General features: G+C 47.9%; 1 protein-coding gene across 3 annotated transcripts in view; it reads right to left on the bottom strand.

The window, feature by feature from the left end:
• NFATC2 (nuclear factor of activated T cells 2) overlaps window positions 1-22,969 on the bottom strand; it is a 91,168-nt gene extending 68,199 nt beyond the window's left edge. For 2 of the 3 annotated variants that reach the window (XM_082325627.1, XM_082325629.1), the window contains exons 1-3: window positions 22,596-22,969; window positions 13,073-14,099; window positions 11,526-11,694 (exon numbers count right to left, since the gene is read on the bottom strand). In XM_082325627.1, the coding sequence (XP_082181753.1) occupies window positions 11,526-11,694; window positions 13,073-14,099; window positions 22,596-22,740 (1,341 nt within the window). In that variant the 5' untranslated portion in view covers window positions 22,741-22,969. The remainder of the gene's footprint in view (window positions 1-11,525; window positions 11,695-13,072; window positions 14,100-22,595) is intronic. The other variant, XM_082325628.1, reaches the window with a different exon arrangement.
• Between the last annotated feature and the right edge of the window lie 279 nt (window positions 22,970-23,248).

Genomic DNA, 23,248 nt, shown 5'->3' with positions numbered 1-23,248 from the left:
TTTCCACTAGTATTGCAAGCTTCTGCCTTTGCCTTTTTAATTGATGGGTTTTAGAGACAAATTTTCTTGGGGATTTCTAGTTTGGGTGTTGCATATCTGAAAGTCTGCAAGCAAACAGTGATGGGCTTTGTGAGACAAAAGCAGGAGTATCTGCAAATCTTATGGGCACCTTTGAAGAGCCCCAGTGAAAATGTAGCCCTGTGCAATACAGATGCCGATGCCTTAGAGAGTAGAAGGGAATAATTTGTTTTCCATTCATCCCAACAGAGCTTTACTTGTCAGGAATTTAGGTCTTTCTCCCCTGGGAGGTATAAAGCTGCATCTTTAGAGCTGATTGCACACATCTTCCTGTCTAGACAACACAAGCTACTGCCAGAAAGAAAGTATAAAATTGGGGAATTAATTCACTAGTCTTGGTGATTTTATTTGCTTGAAAGTAATCGGCCCTCTTGCTTGTTTCAGCTCACTGTAACATGAGGCTCAGTCTTTAACCGCGGCATATTACTTGCTATCTCCCTGTGGAAGTCACTCCAGCTTCCCCCCGAACGGGGTGTGCATGTGTGTGGTCAGCTTTGAGAGCAGCGCTGGGGTGATTCAGATAGACCATCCCCGGCCGGTAGTGAAAAGTGGGAAAACAGAGCTCGACTGGCAACGTTTAATTAGAAGCAAATACCAAGCCGCGTGAGAAATCGCTTCCTCCTACTGCTTCCCTTTTCCTGCTGTACACAAGAAGATAAGAAAGCACTGAAAGGCTCGCCAGGAGTGGCATGTGGTTGCGGCACCGGCTGCCCGAGGCTGGAGCCCCAGCTCACCCAACGCCCACCTTCCTCTAGAAACAGCGAGCGGCTGTAGAGTTAAAGCTGTCTCTCAAAAAGCTTTTGACACCACAAACTATTCCCCTGCTCAGACTCTTCATCAGCTCCGAGGCTGTTTTCCATGCCAGCAAGTGTTTTTGGACACTCGGCAGCGGACAAGAGGAAGATGTGCTTGTCGGAATAGCCCCCGCTTGGCACAGCATTTCTGTCGTGTCTGTTTAGCTCCCTTCCTGGTGGAAGGAACTTTGCATCTTAGATTTGATCATTAATTCTCATCATTAATACCCTTTGACTGCAACAATTGCGTGGATTTTTTGAAGGGTCTTTACTCAACAATACTCCTACCAAGATGGAAAATTTCACTGTATTGTCTTGGGGAGAGTGGCATATCAATAGCTGTCAGTAATTAAGACAAAGACCTCATCCAGACACTGTATCGTGTAGCAGCTTGCCTGCCTGCTTCAGTTAGAGCTGACATTGAGCAACAAAACTGAATCTTGTCACATGTTTTCGTTCAATTTAATGTACTTGGGACACAGCAAAAGAACGCAAACCAGAAGGAAATCTCTGCCTTGGTGCTTTTTGCTCCTTACCGAAGCAGTCTAAAAAGGCCTCCGAAGATAATCCTTTGAACATCTGATTCTGCTAAATGATGAGTTTTTATTATACTCAATTTTAAGTGTTTCTTATTTTGGTGACAATTTTGTCAAAATTCCAAGGACTGAATCTCATTTGCTCTGCTGCTCCTTACAGTAAATGACAACCAGACTCCCAGCGTCTAACTGGGATTTCTGTTTTCACATGGGGTTAAAATACAGGTCTGGGACAGAGACAGCAGCTCTTGGGAGAAAGCAGTTGGGGGGTTTTGCTCCTGACCGTCCCAACACTGACCTTACATTGCAATGTAAGCAAGCTGTTTCCTCTCCGTGCCTCAGTTTCCCTGTCCCTATGAAGAGCTGATCCTGTTTTCAAGATACTTTGACACTCTCGGCTGAAAGTTTAAAAGAAGAGGCACTATGCATCTGACTACTGCACATGTACAGATATGGGGATTTGGAGATCAGATATTCATAGCTGGGTGAAAATATGAATTTTTTCCTACTAAGAAAAGCAGCTGTGTAATTAAGGAGCTTCCATGCACATTCATCACAAAAGATTTAAACTTCCCCCAGCACGACAAAACGCTCTCTGCCACAAGTAAATCAGAGGGTGCAAATCTGCTGATTTCGACAGAATCGCACTGGGGGAGTTTCTCGGCACGGGGCTCCGCCACCAGTTAGCGAAGTCGTTCCCTTGCCAGCTGTTGGAGGCACTGTGGGAACCGGCCTCAGCCCAGCCGGAGCAGAAGGGAGGGTGGCAAGCAGAGCTGCTTTCGTATCACCTAACCTCGCAGCTTCCTCTGCCACAGTCAGTTCGTCCTTCCCGGCAGACAGGCGAGGCAGCGAGGCTTCAGGTGCAGCCCCGGGAGCATCACGCTGTGCGACCGAGATGTGGCACAAAGCTTGAGAGCAACCACGCTGAGAAGGGGGCAGATGGGACAGCGGTAGCAGCAAGAGCATCTTGGAGTTACTCAGTTCAGCCCGAGATGATTGATTTGACTGCACTGAACCAAATCCCCAGAGCTGAGCCCTCTGCCAGGGCTTAGTGCCGGGCCTCCTGCGAGGCAGGTTTGGGGTCCGGGAACCATACCACAGCCTCTGCTCAGGCACTGGCTATTTGACTGAATGTCAGACAGATTTTTGGAAAGGATCTTGGCCAAAAAGCATTTTTGGGAAAAAGAAAAGAAAAGAAAAAAAAAAAACAACAAAAGAAGAAATAAGAGCAAGCCCCAGGAGCCTTTCTCCTCCCCAATTTCTTTCTCATGCTGAAACCCACAACACAAGGCATGCTCAAAGAGAGAATAACTCAGGTCTGCTGGAAGCATCAAGGTTTCAACAGTTGTTTCAGAATGAAATAGAGACCCTAGAAAATTTTCACCAAGCAGCAGCAAGCAGGAGGAGCCCAGTCCCTTTCCCCCCAAACAGCCATTAGCCCAGCGAGCACGACGCTCCTCCCGGATGCAGGAGACCCAGGTGCGAGTCCTCGCTTGGCACGAGGCTCTTCCAGTTAAATAGACATTGGTCTTGAGAGAGGAAGGGAGGAACTAGAGGCTTAGCTGGACGGTGAAGCCCATGAACCGAGAGCTCAGATGTGAGTTTACAGGACACTATCCACCGTGCATGAACTTCTCCTGCGGACACTCGAGCGCGCCCTGAACAGGATGAGTTACGTAGGCGTTACTGCCGCGCTGGAAGTGTCCACGTTCATGGCAAACAGCCATAAATTTGAACTCTGGTTTACTGTGCACTGACTCCCCCATGTACAGTCCTGCAGGGAGATCACACATGAAAGAGTAGCCTAAATCTTGCATCTGTCTAATCCAGGCATATTCCTAATCCAAGGAATAACCTGGGCTGCCTGCATCTCACAGGCATCACACTCAAAACGGTTGGTATCCTCTCCTTTCCCTCACCTCTACCAAGATTATTTTCCATCAAAAGCAACGTATTTTGAATTGGGCTCAAAAGTTTCAGCGAGAACTTCTCATTCATCTCTAACTCAAAGCAGGTTGGCCCATGGGAAAATCCCCCAGCTCCTTCGAAGTACATGGTTCACTGACCACCTGCCCTGCACCTCTGCACCCCAGCCGCACCCCAGTCGTACCATGGAGCGATCCTGCCTGTCCTTCTCTTAGGGGTGAGCTGCACTCGCTCAGCCACAACATCTGGGTGACAGCATCCCTTTCACATGGGGATGCAGACCCAGTTTAAAGCCTTTGAGCAACAGAGGATGGAACTTATCTCCAGTTAGATTCTCCCAGTAGCTAATCATCCTCACTGTTATCCAGCAGATCTCTTCTTGTATGAGTTAGAGAAAGCATATAGGTCAGCTCTTCCTCTAATCTTGGTTTATTAGATATCGTATTTGACAGTCCCTGTTTTTCAGTCCAGTCTCACATCTAAACAAAAGCAAATTTCAGGCTCATCCATCTTTTCCTACACTACTTTTGATTTATCTAGCAATTTCATTTCCTCAGTGGCTCCACTGAGCTTTCAGATAGACAGATCTCAAGGTCCAGCCATGCTACCAGGACGCTAGCAGTACAGTGTGAGGGACACCTACCCTTACATTTAATGGGATATTAGTTCTGAAGAGAATTTCCCAGATGTACCTAAAATCTGCACTTTCAGTATTGCACATCTATCCCTACATTAGCATATGTAACGACAGCAAATATATCCACAGCTCAAAGCTCAAGAGGCACCTACAATCATCACAGTTGTGCAAACAAGCCTGGTAGCCCTGCAGGCAAATCAGGCATGAAACGTGCAGTCAATCTGTCACACGCTGTTCTCGACTTGGGGGCAGAAATCCCTGCAAGCACCAAAAGCCACCGAGAGCCTGCGCAAGGCTCCCGCTCGCTGGAAAAGGGAAGTGAAGGCCACGAGAATGGTACAAAGATGTTGCACAGCACAAGCCAGCTCCATCGTGCGAGTCCAGCACAGCCTGCTCACAGAAGTGCAAACACTCAGGGCTTTGTCCCGGACCTCAGACTTCCCCTTCACTGAACAGGGGGAGTTGGAAAGATGGGCAGAAAAGGACAAACTCAACTCCTCCGATGTGCCCTCACCAGTAAATCTAACTGGGCAGGCTGGTTTGGGTTTCAGCAGGAGCACATCTCCAGCCCAGCCCTTCTTGTGAGAGTGTGAATCACGGTATCAAGCTGTGATTTGGTTTTGAGTTTCCATCAAAGGTTCTGGTTTCACTAATATGCGGAGGAATTAGTTGAATGCTGGAAGTCACATACAGTTAAAAGTCAGGGCCCCATGGGAAGCTTAGGCTAGAAAACAATGTCTCCTTTGACTTAGAAGCCACAAGAAAACACATACAGCAAAATTCAAATATAAAAGGAAAGTGGAACATACGTTTGTTATTGTAAAGCAGCTCCTGTGTGCTCCATTAACAACTCTACCATTCCAGCTTCTTTTTAATTTAAAAAAAAAAAAAAAAAAAAAAATGGAGTGCAAGTCCAAATTTTAAAAAGTTAAAACCCAGGGGAAAGTTGGGTCGGCTGTGCTGAACAGGAGTCCCTCTCCGTACCGCTTTCCTGCATTAAAGAGAAGCGAGGAGGAGACCAGCACACGCAGGCGTGCAGCACAAGCGGTGACGGGCCGGGGGGACCCCGTGGACCTCCCTGGTGATTTTGGGACAGCAGCAGCAGTCCCAAAGTCTCAGTCTCAGACTGAAGTCTCAGTTCACTTGAGATGTCTCCCCCTCCTGCTGCGGGCGGGAGATGGGGAAGGAGGAGTCCCTGATGCTCTGACTTGAAGGAAATATTCCCTCCTCTCTCCCAGCCCTGTTACTCATTTTAACCCACGGCGTTTGACTAAACGAAGACCCCGGAATCCAGCAGCAGCCGAGGCAGGTCGCGGGGACGTTGCCTTCCTGTCTGCAGGGGACCACGGCTGTGGCGAGGGCAGAGAAAGCTGCCGCCCGTCAGTGCACGGTGGCTGGGGAGCCTGTGCGAAGCCGTGGGCCGAGCCCCGCTGGCGGAGGAGGCCCAAGCACCGGGCTCCCGCTTCCTGGGGAAGTGCCCAAACCGCCGCGCTGTTACCTACAGGCGTGAGGCAGCGGCCCCGCCAGCCGCTCCAGCCACCGAGACCGCTCTCTGCAAACGTCCCCAACAACGCTCGCCTGTCTGCCCGAGCATCCGAAGCCTCTGGCTGCAGGAAGGTGCAAACTTTCTGGCTAAAGAGTGAGTTTTAACCCCTGCCGAGTCGGGGACCACTGATGCAGGGTGTGCTCGGGGCAAGGTGCTGCCTTGGAAACCCAGGGCCTGAGTGACCAACATCCTCAGCTGCTTTCAAACACTGCAGCCTCAGGTTGTGCTGAATGGATTCAACTATCTGACAGAAGGAGTAGAAAAAAGCAGGTTTGTTGATGAAGAACTGAGTTAATAACGCGGTGGAAGTGAGAGAAACGAAGTGAGACATGCAAATGAGTTACTGATTACTTATGGGCTGGTTTTCATTCAGAAGTATTTGAGCCTTTTGTAAAGATAAATTAGAGAAGCAATACATCAGGGGAAGGATTTGCTAACATGGCAATAAAAAAAAAAAAATAAAAATGCCAGAGTTAGGCACACTCCTTTGAGAAAATGACTACAAATTACTGTGTGGAAGAGCTGTGTAAAAAACCAGGTTCCCCAAGGATTGTTTACAGCAAGGTAAGTCCAAAACACACAGGTGCTTGGGGGAAAAAAGTAGAAATAAGAAGGAAAAAAAAAAAAAAAGGAAAAAGTCTTATATTTATTCTTTGACCCCAAGACTTAGCTGAGTTCTCACAAACAGATTTTTAACAAAATAATATACCTCAGCCTCTCTACAGTCCATGGCAGATGCACATCTGAAACTGATGTCCTGTATCACTGCTCTCAGTTACATGAGGTGAATGCAGCAGTAAATCACCCATTTATCTACCACCGACTACCTCCAAGGACCCCCGAGGACTTCAGAATGTGGGAAGATTATGATGTGAAATGGGTTTGTCTCATTTATACCCATGGGATGCAAGATGTGTAAATGCAAACACTTCTCATGAAACAAGTACAGATCAGCTATCCAGAGTATGTGGATAATCATTTATGTAAATCAGCTGCTCATCTTCCCTAAAAGCTTTTCCTTCCGCTTGCCTTGAAGGAAGGACAAGGGTTCTGCTTAGAACTCCCTGAAATATCACACAATCGTGAAAAATATCATTTCCATTTTGAAAAAAAAAAAAAAAATCTGGCTTCATGCAAAGCAGGAGGACAAAACCAGAACAACTAAGTTTAATGAATATCTTCAAAATAATATTTTTATGGCTTTTAAGAGATCATAGACTCTGCTTGATCATGGGGTGAAGCTCATCCAAACCCAACCTTTGGTACTGAAAAGGCCTTTCCTTCTCATCACTACCTTAAACAGTTCAAAGACAGGACAACCTTTGCTGAAGAACTGAAAATCTGTCTCTTCCTGAAGCAGAGAGGTTCTTATTGTGATAGGACAAGGGGTAATGGCTTTAAACTGAAAGAGGGTAGCTTTAGGTTAGATATTAGGAAGAAATTCTTCACTCTGAGGGTGGTGAGGCACCAGAACAGGTTGCCCAGAGAAGCTGTGGATGCCCCATCCCTGGAAGTGTTCAAGGCCAGGTTGGATGGGGCTTTGAGCAACCTGGCCTGGTGGAAGGCATCCATGCCCGTGGCAGGGGGGTTGGAACCAGGTGAGCTTTAAGGTCCCTTCCAACCCAAACCACTCTATTGCCACTGTGGACAATAGGTGAAAGACACCTATGCCAGCATGCAGTGCTACTCAAGCAGTACCACATGCCCTGTTTCCCCTTGACAACAGGATAGCGAGCAATGCCAACAACCCCAAAAAAAAAGAATTTCCTCTAAGAGGTGGGAGTTCCTAGAAGCATTACTGAAAACAATGCTGGGAGAGATCTCAACGATTCACCTAGTTCATCTCTCCTGTCCCAAGCAGAATTCAAATAGATCCACGTCCTTCCTAGCAGATGTTTGCCTAAAAGCATGCAAAGATGGAGATTTTTTTATTCCTCTGGGCAGGGCGTGCTGCCGTGGGGTGAACTTGGACAGAGCTAGGTTTGTGTTTGGATTGCCACCTCTATCCTAATCACATCCATAAGCTCTTTGCACGGGAGCAGTCACTGCCTTTCCTAATGGACAGTCTCTTCCAAAGCCTTGACTGGAGCAGTTGGGTACAAATAAGCAGCTGACCCTCAACATCAGTGAAAAAGGGTTGGAAAGGAGGAAAACAATAATGCCCACCCCTCCTCTGTGGTCTCAGTGACCGGCTGGACCTGTAAGACGGTAGGTGCATGCAAACTTCAGCTTTGTCCTTGCCACGCAGGATTTCCTTGCTGTTCTCAGTGGCTCACCACCTAGGGGATACTCACACTGGCACTCAACTTACATCCCTAAAATAGCAACGTGAGTTTCTCTACAGTTAATAGCAAGCTGTAGTTTCCTCCCAAGAGTGACTCAGAACACCTAAACGGGGAGCCTACGCTTCTCCATGTGACTCTAGATGGTCTCTGAAGCTAGATGGTGTCAACTTTACATGAGACGCATGGCTTCTCTCTTCCTCCCCCAGGCAAACAAAGTAAATGCCCTCTTCCATGTGGCCCATCTAGCCAGAGGGTTTGATTAACCAGACTCTTCTTCTGCCATACTTGGAGTGCACAACTGGTGCAGAGTCTTGTGCACAAACTCTCGGGGCTAGACATGTGAAGAAGAGGAAGCAGCATCAGAAAGATAAACCACAAGATAAGGCCTGGAGGATATGAGATCTGCTGGTCTGTAGCTTCAGAGCACCCAAAAGAAGAAACTTGCATGCAAAATGCAGTTTTCAAAAAATAAATATTGCAGGCCAACACCATGCTGCAAAAACTAGCCAGCATCTCTTCCTCCAGAAGGTTCAGCTGGATAATTAGTCACGTGGAGGGTTAATTTAATGGGAAATTAGAAAATTCAGAAAAAAAATTAAAACCATGTTTTATTTTAAAAAAGGTAATCAAAATTGTGGAATAGCAGTCTATCGAAAGTGGTTGTAAAATGTGTAGGACGTGAACGGAACATTCAGCCTCAGCATAAATCCCACTGCTTTGGTGGGCCACTCCCACTCAGGGCAAACTTTGCTTCTCAGTATTTAAGTCCAAGGGTTTGAGAGACAGCACTGGATTCAAAGCTGCTATGGTGAGGTCCTAGTGCTCCAGGAAAATCCCAAGGGTGGTGTGTTCCCGTCTCATTTGAGAAGCGCTGTGGGTCCCCAGCGCCAGGTCTGCAGCCGGCAGGAGAACCCCAGCCCCGTCACCCCTGGGTCAACAGCGCCATTCCTGCTCTGGGGCCAAACACAGATAGCACTTGCTGAAAACTAACTTAATTTAATTTCCTTACAACCAGTTGCTTTTAACTCTTGCAAACTTTCCTCAACGCAGCATCTAGCTTTTAAAAATCTCTCCTGTTTCATTTTCTCTGTTTCGGTACTGTTTGCATCCGACAAGAACACGAAAGTTAAAATTCACTGAGGGGAAACAAAAAAAAAACCCTTGAAGCTAAATATCTTAAGACATGAAAGCATTGGATTTTACTAGCCTTCCCGAGTTTCAGATGTCATAAACCATACAGGTGCAACTATCTCATTGCTCTGCACCCATATGAACCTTGTTATGCTAACATGAACACAAATCCAACTAATACTTCCAGGTTTATAATAAACCTTCATAAAGAAACTGTCCATATTTTCCCCATATGCAGGCACAGCTGTGCAAAGGCACATCTGCTCGGGAAGCTAACGTGGATCTTTGAATTTGTAGTTTAAGATCCTTAAGCTTGATGGCAAATTATGATAAAACTAGGAATATCAGTTCCTGTCTCCAACAGAAAATATAAATCCCTCTTTGATTGATATTGATTACAGGAAAGAAACAAAGCACTTATATTTCCCTATGTCATGAGAAACTCCTTCCTTGCAATAAACATCCGGTTGATCGGAATATCTTGGGAAGGTAAATGATACTACATTCATAAGCAAACTGAGAAAAGAGCAAGTGCTGATTGGCCATGTAGTTCATACATCCCCGTAGCTTCAAACACACCACAACGGGCTACGAGTTTGTCAGATTCATAAACTAAAAAGATTGCATATATTAAGGTATGTCAAATGTGATTGCTATTTATTATTATCCTGCACCCTTTACTCAAATATCTAGTCCATACATGTAAGTCCAGCTCAACCAAAGTAAACAAATTCATTGATTTAACAATTTATGGCTTGATTTTAAAAGAGGCTGAGCCTGCAGGGGAATATCTAACATATGTTTGAAGTTAAGCACAAGCCAACCCAGTGAAATTAGTGGTATTGATCACACGCTTAAAATTAAGCATAAACTTCAACATTTTCCTGGTTGCCATAGCGAGCCCTGAGCGCGACAGGAACACCTGTAGGATGCACCCCAGCTTTGCCTAGCGAAAGCCGTAGCTGTGTCCGATCTGCGCGGTTGCCATACCTTATGACCAGCAATATCGCCCTGACACTTTGCAACCCCGACCAAAAGCCTGGCTTTCCTTCCTGGACAGCACTGGCTGAAACTGGGAGGAAATGAGTGAGAAGACTGAAGTGGCCCCGAATGGCTCCACTGCAGCTCCTCAGCCATTATTTTACATTAGCCTTTGAAAAGGGAAGGAAAAGCCCTTCACCCTCCACAACAGAATAAGGCTTCAGCTCATCCACCGTTCAGGTCAGCAAAGGGCCAAATTTTGTTACCTCCATCACTGTCCGCTTGGATTTCGCTCACTGATTTCAGCAGGGTGACTGCTCACAAGCATAGTTAGGACCAGAACTGGGCTCTTTAGAGCAACACAAATGATACCTCAAAATATAAAATTTTCTTTCTGTAGTGACATCAGCCGAAATCACGAGGGAGCTCCTGCCTAATCTCATTCACCCTTTCTCTATAAAATTACAAAGCCGATAAGCATGTCCTCTCTATATCTACAGCTTTATAGAGGCCAAACTTTTTTCTTGAAATCATCCGCACTGCTATGCAATTATCTTGCCCTGCTGTCTCCTTATCACACAGCTACTACAGCTAGTACAGGTTTCCCTGTGGTGGTGCGCATCCAGGACAAAGAGAAGGCAGCGTTACCACAGCTGACGCGCAGAACCGCATGCAAGGTGGGACGCGGCGTCAGCAAGTTATGTATAAACCAGGCACTAGATTGAAATGGATGTACTGAGTGCCTGAATTACACACGGGTGAAATTCTCTGACCTAAATTTAAATGGGCTTAAAATTAGAAGTTCTACCACAGGACAGGAAAAAAAAGAATAAAATTGCTAAGGAAAAAGCACATGCATGAAAGACATTTCTAGCAAAAGGCAGCTATTAACTCTGGGAAAACTCCAGTTTAACATCCATACCTTCCTAATCCAGCTCCCATCAAGGTTAATGAAGGTTGCTTTGCCTTTCTTTAAACCTCAAGTGAACGCGTAGGAGTCGCGTACAGTTTGGCCGTATGGACCGGAGAGGAGCCGAGGTTAGATACAGCCAGAAACAGAGAGCAGCTCTGCCGCACGGACTTGCTCTGCGGGAACCTGGGGGAGCACGGCTCCAAAGCCCTCACTCACCGCTGGCAGGAGGACGTGGTACTGCAGGTCTAACGCTATCTGTCAGTTATTGTAAATCTGAGTTTGGGAGGTCACCGAGCTACACCAAGTTTGAAAGCCAGGCTTGATGTTTGTACAGTTTGAACCTCACAAAAAGCCCTAGCTGACACAGAGGAGTCTGTTCTCAAGGTAAAATGGGCTCAGCTGGAATTCAGGACAGCTGGACATCTTACGACAGAGCTGGGTCACAGGAGGTATAACACATAGCCCAGAGAAGCTGGCAAATATTTCGCCTAAGTTTCTGAGCTTTCACAAGCTAACGCAAACCAACTTTACAAACGTCTAGGACTTCACCACAGTTCAACTTCAGACACTTTACGCACATCTACAAGCACACCCAGGTTCACATGGTCCTCCTCTTCCAGGGTCAGCCCTCAACAAGACTTTCAAAAATGAACTCACCCCCCACTTTTCCTCTACAGAGCTGTTCTCCAGTCCCTTACCTGGACGACGGGGTGGCCTCCGGTCGGTGCCTTGACAGCCCCTCGGCTTCCCTCCGTCTCATAGTGCGCCCGGTGGTGGGGCTTCGGCTGTACCTCGATCCGCAGCTCGTAGGAGCCAGACTGGCTGGAGAGTGGCCACTCGAGGGGCGGGAGCGACTGGACGGGCAAACTGGGCAGAGAGAGACCACACCAGCTGAAACTCTTTAGCACTTTATTTCTCAAGGCCCTGATCCCTTCTTCCTCCAAGTACCCCACCGGGGCTGCTCTCACTGAAACATTTAGGAGTCTGCTACTAATTTCAATGAGAATATGCTGTCCTGCTCATGCTTGATTACAAACTCTGCTGAACTTCAGGTTGAACACAATAATTTCTGTGGGCCCATCTCCTTGCAGAAAAGAATAGAATATTTCTGTTTCTTAAATAGAAATATCTGTAGCAGTTATATTTTTTCAAAGATCCCCCTCTTTTACCTAGTTTTTGCTGTGCATCTTAAACTTCGATCACAGAACACATATTGTGAAATATTAACTCCATTTACCATTACTTACCAGTTGTGTAAATTAATAATATTTATGATTTCCATAAATACCAAAATGCACACAAATAAAATGCTACATGTTCTTACCTGATGCTAGTTTTCCTGTTACCAAAATACACAAGGGTTTATAGGACGAAATTAATACATTGACATGTACAACTAGAGCTTGCACTTGATTTTAAACAACTCTTATTTCATTAGTACAAACTGCTGCCAGGACCGATGGAACAAGCCAAGGAAAGTCAGGGCCCGTGTTCTTTCACTCGCAATTTGTGTTTAGCAGGTCGGGAGCAGCACGGGATAACGTCAGCGTGGGGACAACCTTGCTGCCGAGCGGGATGGCGGGGCTGACAGGGTGCCAGCGGTGACTGCAAGTGGAGTCACGCATTTGGCAACCTCCATCTGGCAGATGTGCACCGCTCAGGGTCCAGACCTGCGTGCCACCAGCGCCAGACAATGGAGGGAGTTGATGAGGGAAGTGCCAGCGACTGAGATTTGGGTTAAATGACAATTAACAAATTAACAACCAACAATAAGGCACTTGGGGTTGACCAAGTGCTCAGACTGACTTGGAGCAGCGTACTCTATTTTGCATCAGGAAATATTTAAAGTATTTTCATCCTTGATGGAAATTTGTAAGCGAGACATTCCCTGAATTTAGAAAAGCAATCAAACCATTTTCTTCAAAAGCAGCGGGATGAAATGAGAGTGTTTAGCCTTTGTCAAAGGCTGTTTGTAATCTGCTTTTTAGACAAATAATTTGGAAAATTGAATTTGTCATATGCTGTGCTATCAATGAACCACTTTGATGATGTTTCTTCCAAACCCAGATTTTGTCATCTCTTGGAGTCATAATGGACTGGGCTCCCATTAACCAGTGCTGTCCCTGAGCACTCAGCTCTGGTCTGCAGCAGCATCTCCCCAAGGAAACACTCCCTAGGAATCACTACGCATGACAGAGGGCATCACGCCATGAGAAAACGCACAACCAGAGGAAGCGTTACATACCTGCAGATAGGTATTGCAGGCACCAGTTGCTTTGTCCAGGATGGAGGTACCAACAAAATTGATTCTGGGGCTGAGTTTCTCCTGTCCTCCTGCTCGCAAGGCCCGTGGAAGTCAACAGTCTGAAAGACGTGACATGGAATGCTGTTTTTGTGGGAAGGCATTGATGAAGGATCAGGGCTGGTTTTCCAAATTTTCGTGGGAACGCCACAGGAAGGATCCGTAGGAAGGCTGTTCATAGCATCCATGGAAAGAGAAGCGCTGGGCAACTGCGTGTAAGTAACCGAAGAGTTGTCTTCTCTCAAGGGGATGCGAGGAGAGGATTGTGGAGAGGGGGTCCTTGACTGTCGTGGAGAAGTGGAAGGCAGCTGAGTACTGTAGAGCTCAGTGCAAGAGTACCTCCGTTTTGCACCTGGTGATGAAGACCTTGAGTTGGGACAGGGTGATGGTGAATGTCGTCCCAAGCAGGTTTCCTCCGTGATGCTTGTTCGTGGTGACATTATTGGAGAGGTTCTAGGAGAATAATGAGTATGGATGTTTTGAAACTGTGGACAAAGGTCATCACTAGGACCATTATTTGGTGAAACACATGGTGATGTGCAAGGAGATACATTTGTCTCTGAAATGAAACTTGCAGAGGAGCCGCTACTAGCTGGGCTCAAACACAGTGGTTCTCTGTAGCCCTCAAAGCCAGGGACAGGCAGGGTAACCCTTGGGCTAGCGGTAGCTGAGTTTGACTGATGTTCTACCAAAAGAACATCTGTGTCTTTGCTGCGGAAGGGACCCCCTGAATGAATCAGTTCATGATATGGAGTAATTTCAATCCTAGGGCTTGGAGCAGAGGCCCCTGCAGCGTTGGCAGGGTGTGTAGGTGTTGTCCCTATGCTATCTGGCTGTCCATATCTGCCCATGGGATCTGCAGAAAGGCTAGAAAAAGGCAGGGGGCATGGCTTGAGGCCACAGTCCAAGACATCATGAGCGTATGTAACTCCAGAGGGTGGGCTGTTGGTTTTATGTGGAGTCGGTTCTTCTGGAAAAAGAAGGGTCTCTTTAAGACTATAAATATTATTACAGAAGCTGAGCAATCATGGATTTAAAAAAAAATGCATATTTATAAACTGGTTGTGATCTGATATTAGGTAAATATTTGTTTAATTCTTTTTAACTGCAATTAATGCTTGTGAAAAGTACTGGATTAACAGCCAGGGAAGCTCAAGTGCTCAGAGCAGATGCAGCATGGACAGAAGCACTGCAAACACCTCCGCACCGCCCGGCCGGGCTCCCTCTACCTGAGCCCTGAGCTAGAGGGATCACCTGGAAGGGTCGGCGACACGTCAGCCTCTCTGCCCATTTCAATGCTGGCCTTCCTACTCTTTCTGCCAAATATACCCCTTAGTGCCAATTGGGGCTTTGTGACTTTGGTCGGCTTTTGTCAACCAGGAGCTGGACTGAGACCATCACGTCACAAAACCACTTCCAAATAGGTCTCTGTAAAAGCAAAAGGTTGAGGAACAGCTTTTGGTGAAGGGAGAAAAACCCTTCTCACACAGCAAAGTCCAGCCAGAAAAGGCTTCATGAAACCAAAGCTGAGCTCAAGCTCTTAAATCAAAAAGTCAGTTCTGTGTGATGATTTGTTTGGCTCCATATCATGTCAACAACTTTTGGTGACAGGTTTCACATGAGAAAGCACCAGATGATCAGAAAACACATCCACAAATATTTGTTGGAAAAGAGAGACAGTTAGAAAGGATCCAGCCCCATGTTTACAGGCAATCACTTTCCAATTTCAGCTTAAGGAACGTTTTTGATAGATTATAAAATACACAATAACGGGTAAGCGTTCAGTGCAACCCTCTCTCTTTGTGCAAAAAATCCTCAATTTTCAGAGATTCTCAGTCTTGCAAACCGTCCCCAGGTTGCAGAGTACAGGGGTGCTTCGAGGCAATACAGAATTCCCACCAGCATCACTGAGCCCAGTTCTGGTCTCATCCCAGCACCCCATCGGGTGCTTAACGCCAGCGGCGCCCGAGAGAGCAGAGCCACGCCAGGCATCCCCGGGACAGACCCCTCGATGTGCATCAGCTCCTGCAGCTTCCCCAGCCTGGGAGCTGAATAATATTTGTCATTACTCAAAAGCATGCAAAATATTATCAGGATTTTTATATGTTTTTAAAGATTTCAATGCATCCAGCAGGAAGTATCTGAACCAGCTCCACAGTTTGAGATTAATTCACACTATCTGCTCACCCTTGGGCACAGATCAGTGTGTGTCATAGGCAAAGAGGGTTTCATTTAAATAACTGTTCCAGCATTTTCTCCAACTCCTACACTACGTGAGGCAGCATTTCCCATGAGCAAATAATATTGTACCTAAAGCCAGGTAGGAGCTGACTGTGCTTTCTGCAAAAGTAGCAGAAGATCATAGTGAAGCTTTTACACGCAGAGAGATTGTGATTTAATTTCAGGGGTTTCTGCTCATTTCAGTTTTAATTGCTTCTTAGTGTGAAAGCAAAATCCTCCACTGATATTTGACTACTGCTTTTTGTGCTCAATGTTTTGCACAACCTGGAGAAAACTCCACAAAAAGAAAAACTGTAGCAGGATCTGCTGAGCCTTTGTGTTTGATGGGAAATCCCAACCAGCCGACCAAACAAACCAGCACACAGAAAGTCTATGTGACGGGATGGGAGACAACTGGGAGCGTCCAGCTTGCAGCTTTCTTAAGGTTTCCTCTGGCTTTTAATCCCAGCACACAGCTGTTTCGGGGATGGGAAAACAGCAACGAGTAACTGAATTTTGAGCCGAACACGTGTTTAGCATCATTGATCTCGGATATCAGAGCTTTGGCATTCACAGGATTAGTGCATCATCCACAGCACTCAAACTCTGACGCATCAAGCCTAGATATTGATGCTACGATTCACTGAATAAAACTCATCACTCCTTCAGACTCAACAGAGCAACACACCCCTCCGCAGTCACACAAAACATCACTCCCACCGCTTTCAAGAATCACTCCCATTTAAATTGATGCTAGAGAGCAAAATCGGCACCAAGCAGAGCGAGGCTTGACACCAGGACTTGAGGCAGGATTCGGACAGTGATCAGCAATCACAGAAAACCTCTCCAGGCTGAACAGCTCAAGGAACAGGCGACCGTTTCAGTTCCCCATACCACACACCTACAGTGAGAACTGCCCCCACCGTACACATTAAACCGCGTTATCTGTGCCAGATACACAGACAACAGGTAAAAAATTACAACTCCTCGCAACACAGGTTGAGCAGCAAAGCTGGCATGTATAGATTTGTGTTGAGGGGCATGGGGAAAGCAAACATATATTTGTATGTGACCGTGTAATTTTTAAAGTCTTCTGAATAACAAACACACACCACCGCCCACACTTTCTGCTTATTAACAACTGGGCTTTAGATAACCCAAGTTTTCTTTGCTTTTCTCTGAAATGTTGTGTTTAAACAAACACTTTCACCTTTGGCATTCATCCTCCAGGAGGATCCATATTCCAGATATTAGTAACAATGTACACACAACAACAAGCTGCAACATGCCCCTGCCTTCGTGCGGCACCCTCGCAGAGCGCTCCTCTGCAGCGCTTTACAGGCCGTGCAAACCGGGACCGCTCACCCAGCGCTCCCAGGCAGCGAGCGAGGCAGGCGCCCTTTGCCAAGCAGACAACACCCACAGCCTTCAGTAGAGCAAAAATATTTAGTTTCCCCCCAGACAGCAAATTATCAATAAAGCAGGCAGCGGTATGGGAATGCGGGCAAGACTGCAGACGAGAAAACCTTGGCTCGTTTGACGAGTGCCTGGGGAAGCGGGCCAGGTAGAGATGCCCAGAGGCTGAGGCTGCGTCTCGGGCAGGGGAGAGGCTGCCGGCCCTGACTCATCGGCACGGCTTCGTCAGGACCCGGGGCTCAGGGGTTTGGGGAGATCTCCGGACGAGTCCCAGCCCTGCATAACTTCAGAGGTACAATGAAATCACTGTCCCGGGTGCTATTGCCCACGCCTGTGACGTCACGGTCTGTCACCATGGAAATGCCGGTGATGCTGCAACGCAAGGCTCTGACCTCACCGGGGGAGGGAAAAGGGGCTGTTGGGTGAAGCAGCAAGTGCTGCTCTCCATGAAGTAAACGGCTCTTCCATCAAAATCAGGAGAAATTCTGCTTTTTGCTTCAGTAGGAGGGGACCAGCTACCTCGCTCCCGGCCAACTTGGCTAAAGCAGGCTGAGGTTTGGAATCCGCTCGAGGAAGGGGCAGATCCGAGCCAACATCCCAGCTTCCCCAGGCAAGCACCACAGGAGTTTGATTTTGTAAACAATGTCAAGCTCCTGCCTTGGAGAGGGGCAGCAGGGGACGGAGAGAGGCTGCTCCCCGGCAGCCCAGCTGCTTTCTCCCTGCATTTGCAGAGACCATCGGGAACGTGGAGCAGCCCAGGGCATGGGAATGGCTCCAGGCAGATCGCCCCAGCAATACCCAATGCTTCTCCCTGAGCTGCCAAGGTGAGCTTGGGTGGGTGGCAGGAGCTGAGGACAGCAAACCTGACACTGATGGCCCTCTGCCACCCTGGAGATGGCAGGAGGCAGCCCTGCCGCCCACCAGCTGTGCTCTCCAGGGAGGTGAGGGACCATTGCACCCCCTTACAAGAGAATAACTACGTGACGGATCAGCCTAGCAAAGGTGTTTTACAAGAACTGAAGCAGCTTTGAAACCTTTGCGCAGATACCCCAGAGGTACAGCTTTGCACCCAAGGCTGCACCACCCTCAAGGGTTCATCTGTCCCTGCATATTGCATCCCAGAACACAGACTGAAATACTCCTGCAAAGGACTGTCCTCTCCACTGCTTTTCTGATATACATCTCAGCGAGCGGCACGGCAGCTTCGGCACGGCAGCTTCGGCACGGCAGCTTCGGCACGGCAGCTTCGGCACGGCTCTGCATGTGCAGTTACAGTGCTTCCCCACCTCCCTTCACTCAGGCATTTCCCAGCCTGAGGTTTCACTGCTGAATCATCCTCTGATTCAGTACCAAAAGATCCTTCTTGTTTGAAAGGGGGTTAAAAGAAAGCAAGCTTCACACCCAGACAACACTGGCACCTCCTCACGTTCTCAGCCAGCTTTACTGCCAGCAAACAGCCGGCTCCCCTGTGCCACCCAAGCCTGGTGACCAGGGCAGTCCTACCTCCAAGCCCCCTGGGATCCCACCCAAACTGCCTCCAAGCTGCCAGCTCTTATTCCCCGCTTTTTTCCATAGCCTTTACCCCGTTACTAGTCCAGAAGACTCTCCTCTTTCCACAACAGGGAATGGAAGCAGGGCTCTGCATCCTACCGTACTGTAAACAAACAGCAAACCAGCCCCTATAGACAGACTCGGGAATGCTGCAGGCAGCTCCACCGACCATCTGGTGGGCACCTTCAGGACTGCCCTTAGCACTGATTAGCCAGCCATTAATACACAGGTGAAAAAGATCAAGGGATTTAAGTTTCAAAGGACTTAACACTTGATTTAAAAAACTCCTTTTCACACATCTCCAAAAGGCAAAAGGAAAGGAAAACCCACCCTGGGTCCTGCTGGGCTCCAGAGATGTCCCAAGCCGGACGGGATGCACACCAGTGCGTGCACACGTGGCTTTGCAAGGGCCCACCCTCCGCTGTTTTTTAAACAAAGTAGTAATTTCAAAGCCACTCAGCCAGCTAAATGTGACCTTGCCGATTAGCGTGAAATTAGGGAATAACAGATCACCCAAGCAACTGCATTCCATAAGGGGTTTATACAAATCATCATCTAGGAAAAGCTAAAGCTAGCCGCGTGCGGGACGAGGGAGGGCAGGGGGAGAAGTTCAGTTTTGACCTCACATCCGTTTGCTGCAGTGCCGCTCCTGGGATTTAAATGGAGTTCCTTATTTTCCTAAGTAAGAGAGTCCAATTTTTTTTCATTTAATTTGCTTATTGTCATTTGAAGGGGCCAGTCCAGAGCTTTTTTGCATTTTTCAAAAGCCGAGGCGTCTGTTATTTACACGAGCTGCTGGGAAGCTCAAAGTGAAAGTTGGTTTCCTGAGTGAAATCTGGTATTCTCTGTTACATGTGCATATTTGTTTCTTTACTGCAGGGCTGCCGCTGAACACTGCCTCCTGTGTTAGGGAGCCAGTCACCCGGACTGAGCTGCAAGCATTTTTTTTTTTTTCTTTTAATAGCTTTGTACTGGGGAGAAAAAGAAGGAACGAGACAAATTATACAGAGCTTGACACCTACAAGACGTGGCAATGTCCCTGGGAGCCTGTCTACATACAAACAAGCATTGAGAGGAATATTAATATTTATAGATGCTCCCTGCTTCCCCTCTCTATATTATACAAACATAGACCTTGTAGATTCCTATCACCAGATGCAACGTTAGAGTCTGCTGAGCTACAGCAAAGGCTTGAGCCTACGAGAAAATACTCTTTCCCATTTGCATTCTAACCTGTTGTCTTAGGGCAGGATTTTGTCTGGAATCTTATTAAGCAATGGGTTTTGTTTGGATTTTAAGTTTTAAAACACCCGTCAGGGGATCAGTTCTCAGAACGGTTAACCTCAAATAGTAAAAATTATGTGGCAGCTTTACTTATCAGTGGGTCATCACACACTGGACACAGAACAAAAACACATGAAGCGAGCTGCTGAAGCAGAGCAGTTGCCTGGCGTTTCGGTATTTTGTCTCTCATAGTGGCCAACAACAGGTGTTAGGGAATAATACACAAAGCAGTTATCAGAACTTACTCCTCCGGGACTCCTATTTGTAGGAACTAATTCAAATGCTCATTGACTTTCTGTCAATCTTCTCCCCTGAGAAACAAGGATATTCAGCACCTTTCAGGTTTGAAATAAGCTAAACCTTGGGATACCACGAGCAATACCTCCACATGCATCTCCCATGGGAACGCAACTAACACATCTTCCTAAGAGGAGACAGAAAACATCTTCAATGCCCAAGTGAAAGCACAATTTCAACCTAACAGCACAGGATACCTGCTTTGCCCAGACTTCCAAAGCCTGTTCACCTGAGTGCACCTCTGAGTTCAGTCTGCTGAAGGCAGATGTTTCTGGTTTGCAAATGCTGAGAAGACGACAGCTAATTAAAGTCTGGCAAGTAAGGGTAAAAAGCAAAAGGCACATGGAAAATGGCACTTTGTACAGCACTCCAGCTTTTGGAAATGGTTGGCTTAGAGAAGAATATCTAATATTAATAATATTGACCATAGGATTTTTATTTACCCTTTTTCCCCTGTTGCTTTTATAGCAGGCCATGTTTCTGTTGTCTCAGGCACGCATAAGCACCACTGAATGCCAGCTGCTTTCAGTAAGGATATTTCTGGCATTTCCATGGCAACAAGTTGTGATATAGATCCTACTTTTAAAACACAAGCTTAGGTGGATACTGACAAATCTCAACCTTTTAAAAAATTGTTTATCAGAAATAAGCTTTCATCCCAATCCATTCCTAGAGCCCCAAAGTTACTTTTCCTCCCCCTAAAAAAAATTTTAAAAAATTTTTCAAAAAATCCCTTTTAGCATGTTTACAGAGATGTGTTATTACAGGACTTGTCGTGAGCGGTGGGTGGAGCTGGCCAGACTGAGGAAACCAGAGCCTCTTTCAAACGGGCTTTGAATGTAGGAAGCAGAGTGAAGTGCTGGGATCCACAGACACTCCTATGGTTTTGGTTCCATTTTGAATCCTCCGCTGAAAAGGACTTGTTTTCCCAACTGCAGTTCAGGCGAGGCCAGAATCACACATGAACAACGAGCATCATTTACCACCGGCATGTGGATAAAGCCCTTTCTCAAAATTTGAACATTTTCTGTTCTCGTGTAAACATGCTTTAATCTTTTGTACATTAAAGGTCACGGATGTATGCTGGATTGCTTACAGACTCTAGCTGGTGCCTTTTCAAAGCGAGTGAGAATGTTCTCCAGATTACAATGCTAGTATATATGGTTGTGATTTTTTTTTTTATGCTAATGATTTCCATCTTTGGAACAAACAAAATTACTACTAATTATGGTTTCCAGTCATTCAAATGTGGAGAAAGCAAGCTCAAGAAGGAAGTTACTTCTACTACAAGCACACACTGCTCTTCATTTATGTGGTCTCAAGATTAAACTTTCTACCCCCCACCTACGTACTATTATATTCTGTGGAACTTCCCACCTAAGGCTTCGCAGCAGTACTCTCTACTAAAAAGATGTGAAAAGAAACAGCATCTGAAGCTTTCACTTAGATTTAATGTACTTTCATTAAAATTACTGACCTCTGCCCATCGTGGGTTTATTTTTGCACGGTTTGATCTACATCAAACCTTGAAAGAAAATTCAGCTTTGTACATTGGATGACGTTAACCATCCTCACTCAGCTTCGATGCTGGTGCACATCTGTATATTTAAACCAGTAGACAAAGAATAAAACTCAGTAACAACTCTCCATTTTGCTAACGATACCACAATTCAGGCCTAATAGGTCACCTGCTGCACTGTCCCCTAGGAACACAACATCTCTTCCTTCAGATGCCCTAGAGAAACGTCACCTCTCAACTGTGCAGATCAAAACGAATGTATCTTAGAAACAATATCCCAGCAATTCTTTCCTTTGGGTCCTGCCTCTTTTGGCTTTGTCTGGTTTACACAAATCAGTGTTTTATGGGTTAGGAAGTATTGCTTTTTAGTATTATCAACAGATAGAATTATCATTTAGAAAGTCAGGGAACACTTGTCACCGTGCTTTTAGTATCACAGACTTGCATAAACTCAGAAAAGTAGGAGCACAGTCTGCAAATCTTTCTTTTTTTTTTTTTTATTTTAACTTAAGCTTATGGTGTTTGGACCCAAACTGGAAACTAGACCTCCTCAGCTCCTTGCCACCCAAGCAGGATGGTCAGACTCATGGCAGGTAGCTAACTCTGTGGGGCTCCTAGACCCGGCGCTCAAGCTGCCTTTTTGAGTTTCCAGAACACCCTCTACCACGATGATGATGGTCACAAGGAGACCAACCCAGCTGAGCTCTTCTGCTTCATCTTTCACAGCTGCGCCCTCATACCCAGGCGCACAACTTTGTAAATAATAGGAAGGTCCCACAGCCACTTTCAGCTGCTCCATCACCAGACAGGGACCAAGCCGCTTGCCGCCAGCGATGGTGACCCTTCGCAAGCACCCGCTGGCTGAAGCAGCACGGCCAAACACGAGAAGCCCAGCCCTGAGCACACCCGCCGAGCAGCACACCGCTCGGCATCCGTCGCCACGCCGGCCCCGGGCCCTCACACCGGGCCACATGCCCGGCTGCAGCCCCAGCGAGGGGCCCGGGGCAGGGCAGGGGCCCGGCAGCACCCCGGCTCTCCACCGCCCTCCGAGGGGCTGCCGGAGGGCGCAGGCAGCGCCCGGCCCGGCCCGGCCCCCGGAGCCGCTCGGTCCGGCTGAGGCGGCCCCGCCGCCCCGTCGGGGCGCGGCACCGGCTCCTCCTGCGGCGGCTCCTCACCAACCTTCAATCGGCTTCAGGTAGTCGTAGTCGAAGAGGATGGAGAAGTCAAACTCCTCCTGCGGGCTGCCCTCCCGGGCCGGGCCGGGGCCATGCCCGGGGCCCCCCTCCTGCGGGTCGGGCTCCGGAGCCTGGGCGGCGGCGCTCATCGCGGCCAGGGCCCGCCTGGCAGCGGCGGGGCGGGAGGGGAGGCTCGCCCGGGGCTGGCCGGCTGTCGAAAGGAGCCCGAAGTGCGACAACCGCCGCCAAACCCGTCGGTATCCTTCCAAGTGCGAGCAGAGAGGAGTTGAGGGAGGGGAAAAAAAAGAGGGAAAGAAGGGGGGGAAACAAGCAAAAAGCTCTCCCGGGGGTCGCTGAGGCGGGCGCGGCTGCCCCCGACGGCGGGGGTGCGGGCGGGAGCCCGGGCGGCGGCACACGGGGGGACCGGCGCGACGAGCGGTGGCAGCTTCCTGCTGCCGAGCCGCCACCTGCCGCCGGGGCCGCCCCCGCGGAGGAGGAGCCGGCCCGGCCGCGCCGCACCGGCCCCGCGGAGAGCGGCGTCCCGCCGGGGGGACGCCCGCGGGGGTGGCGGTGGGAGAGCGGAGGAGAGGGGCCTGGGGAGGAGGGGAGGCGGAACGGAGAGGGGAAAAGCAGGGCTGCGAGGGAAGTAACGGCCTC

This window comes from Platalea leucorodia, assembly GCF_965183815.1.
Source record: "Platalea leucorodia genome assembly, chromosome: 13".
Lineage (NCBI taxonomy): Eukaryota > Metazoa > Chordata > Aves > Pelecaniformes > Threskiornithidae > Platalea > Platalea leucorodia.
Note: the sequence above shows the minus strand (reverse complement) of the source record. Positions and strands in the feature narration are given on the sequence as shown.